This window comes from Penaeus japonicus, unplaced genomic scaffold (genome assembly GCF_977035675.1).
Source record: "Penaeus japonicus unplaced genomic scaffold, GWHDUDI00000001_assembly GWHDUDI00000029, whole genome shotgun sequence".
NCBI classification, from domain to species: domain Eukaryota; kingdom Metazoa; phylum Arthropoda; class Malacostraca; order Decapoda; family Penaeidae; genus Penaeus; species Penaeus japonicus.
In genome coordinates, this window is record NW_028234431.1 from 31,418,488 (window position 1) to 31,420,987 (window position 2,500).

Genomic DNA, 2,500 nt, shown 5'->3' on the forward strand with positions numbered 1-2,500 from the left:
CTCTCTCTCTCTCTCTCTCTCTCTCTGTCTCTCTCTCTCTCTCTCTCTCTCTCTGTCCTTTCTCTCTGAATGACTGTCTGTCTTTCTTCTTCTCCCTTTCTGCCTCTCTTTCTCCTTTGTCCCTCTTTCTTTCTCTCTCTCTCTCTCTCTCTCTCTCTCTCTCTCTCTCTCTCTCTCTCTCTCTCTGTCCTTTCTCTCTGAATGACTGTCTGTCTTTCTCCTTCTCCCTCTCTGCCTCTCTTTCTCCAGCTTCCTTTGACCCCCTTTATCTCTCTCTTTCTCTCTCTCTCTCTCTCTCTCTCTCTCTCTCTCTCTCTCTCTCTCTCTCTCTCTCTCTCTCTCTCTTCTCTCCTCTTCTCTCTCTCTCTCTTTCTCTTCTCTCTCTCTCTCTCTCTCTCTCTCTCTCTCTCTCTCTCTCTCTCTCTCTCTCTCTCTCTCTCTCTCTCTCTCTCTCTCTCTCTCTCTCTCTCTCTCTCTCTCTCTCTCTCTCTCTCTCTCTCTCTCTCTCTCTCTCTCTCTCTCTCTCTCTCTCTCTCTCTCTCTGTACCTGCAGCCCCCATCTCCCTCTCCCCCCTCCCACTCCCGACCCCCCAACCCCCCAAACCCTCCCCTCCCCCAGAACCAAGCGCCCAATCTTACCTCCGAACCCCATGACGATCGGGCCGACGTAGGACAGCTTGTTGAGGCCGAAGCTGCTCTCCTTCGGCAGGATCCCTCCCACGTGGGGTCGTCCGCCGCTCACGTTGCCGAAGTCCGTGCCGTTGGTGGTGATGATGGTGGCGGAGGTGTTGACGGAGGCGTTGGCGGACGAGGCGGTCCTGTTGTTGATGGTGCCGAAGGCGGGCGGCAGGACGCGGAGGGGCGTTTTGGTGGAGACGCGGGAGTTCTTGTTGACGTGGGGGTGAGGCGGGAGGTCGTAGGAGGTGAAGGAGGTGCCGTTGGTCTCCTGCAGGGGGTCCTTCTCGCCCTCGCCCGGCTGCTTCCTCAGCTGTTCCTCCTCGGCGTAGTAACCTGCGGGGAGAGGGAAGGAAGGGGGAGTTATTGCGTGTGATTGAGAGGAAGTGGGTTTGTGGGGCGTTTCAAGTGGTTCCATTGTGTTTGTGGGGCGTTTCAAGTGGTTCCACTGTGTTTGTGGGGCGTTTCAAGTGGTTCCACTGTGTTTGTGGGGCGTTTCAAGTGGTTCCATTGTGTTTGTGGGGCGTTTCAAGTGGTTCCACTGTGTTTGTGGGGCGTTTCAAGTGGTTCCATTGTGTTTGTGGGGCGTTTCAAGTGGTTCCACTGTGTTTGTGGGGCGTTTCAAGTGGTTCCATTGTGTTTGTGGGGCGTTTCAAGTGGTTCCATTGTGTTTGTGGGGCGTTTCAAGTGGTTCCACTGTGTTTGTAGGGCGTTTCAATTGGTTCCACTGTGTTTGTGGGGCGTTTCAAGTGGTCTCACTGTGTTTGTGGGGCGTTTCAAGTGGTTCCATTGTGTTTGTGGGGCGTTTCAAGTGGTTCCACTGTGTTTGTGGGGCGTTTCAAGTGGTTCCACTGTGTTTGTGGGGCGTTTCAAGTGGTTCCATTGTGTTTGTGGGGCGTTTCAAGTGGTTCCACTGTGTTTGTGGGGCGTTTCAAGTGGTTCCATTGTGTTTGTGAGGCGTTTCAAGTGGTTCCACTGTGTTTGTGGGGCGTTTCAAGTGGTTCCATTGTGTTTGTGGGGCGTTTCAAGTGGTTCCATTGTGTTTGTGGGGCGTTTCAAGTGGTTCCACTGTGTTTGTAGGGCGTTTCAATTGGTTCCACTGTGTTTGTGGGGCGTTTCAAGTGGTTCCATTGTGTTTGTGGGGCGTTTCAAGTGGTTCCACTGTGTTTGTGGGGCGTTTCAAGTGGTTCCACTGTGTTTGTAGGGCGTTTCAATTGGTTCCACTGTGTTTGTGGGGCGTTTCAAGTGGTTCCATTGTGTTTGTGGGGCGTTTCAAGTGGTTCCACTGTGTTTGTGGGGCGTTTCAAGTGGTTCCACTGTGTTTGTGGGGCGTTTCAAGTGGTTCCATTGTGTTTGTGGGGCGTTTCAAGTGGTTCCACTGTGTTTGTGGGGCGTTTCAAGTGGTTCCATTGTGTTTGTGGGGCGTTTCAAGTGGTTCCAATGTGTTTGTGGGGCGTTTCAAGTGGTTCCATTGTGTTTGTGGGGCGTTTCAAGTGGTTCCATTGTGTTTGTGGGGCGTTTCAAGTGGTTCCACTGTGTTTGTAGGGCGTTTCAATTGGTTCCACTGTGTTTGTGGGGCGTTTCAAGTGGTTCCATTGTGTTTGTGGGGCGTTTCAAGTGGTTCCAATGGGTTTGTGGGGCGTTTCAAGTGGTCTCACTGTGTTTGTGGGGCGTTTCAAGTGGTTCCATTGTGTTTGTGGGGCGTTTCAAGTGGTTCCACTGTGTTTGTGGGGCGTTTCAAGTGGTTCCATTGTGTTTGTGGGGCGTTTCAAGTGGTTCCAATGTGTTTGTGGGGCGTTTCAAGTGGTTCCATTGTGTTTGTGGG

General features: G+C 52.5%; 1 protein-coding gene across 1 annotated transcript in view; it reads right to left on the bottom strand.

The window, feature by feature from the left end:
* LOC122257218 (uncharacterized) overlaps positions 1-2,500 on the bottom strand; it is a 35,148-nt gene that overhangs the window by 20,163 nt on the left and 12,485 nt on the right. The window contains exons 5-6 of the mRNA XM_086554414.1: positions 1,435-1,495; positions 640-1,011 (exon numbers count right to left, since the gene is read on the bottom strand). Of these exons, the coding sequence (XP_086410540.1) occupies positions 640-1,011; positions 1,435-1,495 (433 nt within the window). The remainder of the gene's footprint in view (positions 1-639; positions 1,012-1,434; positions 1,496-2,500) is intronic.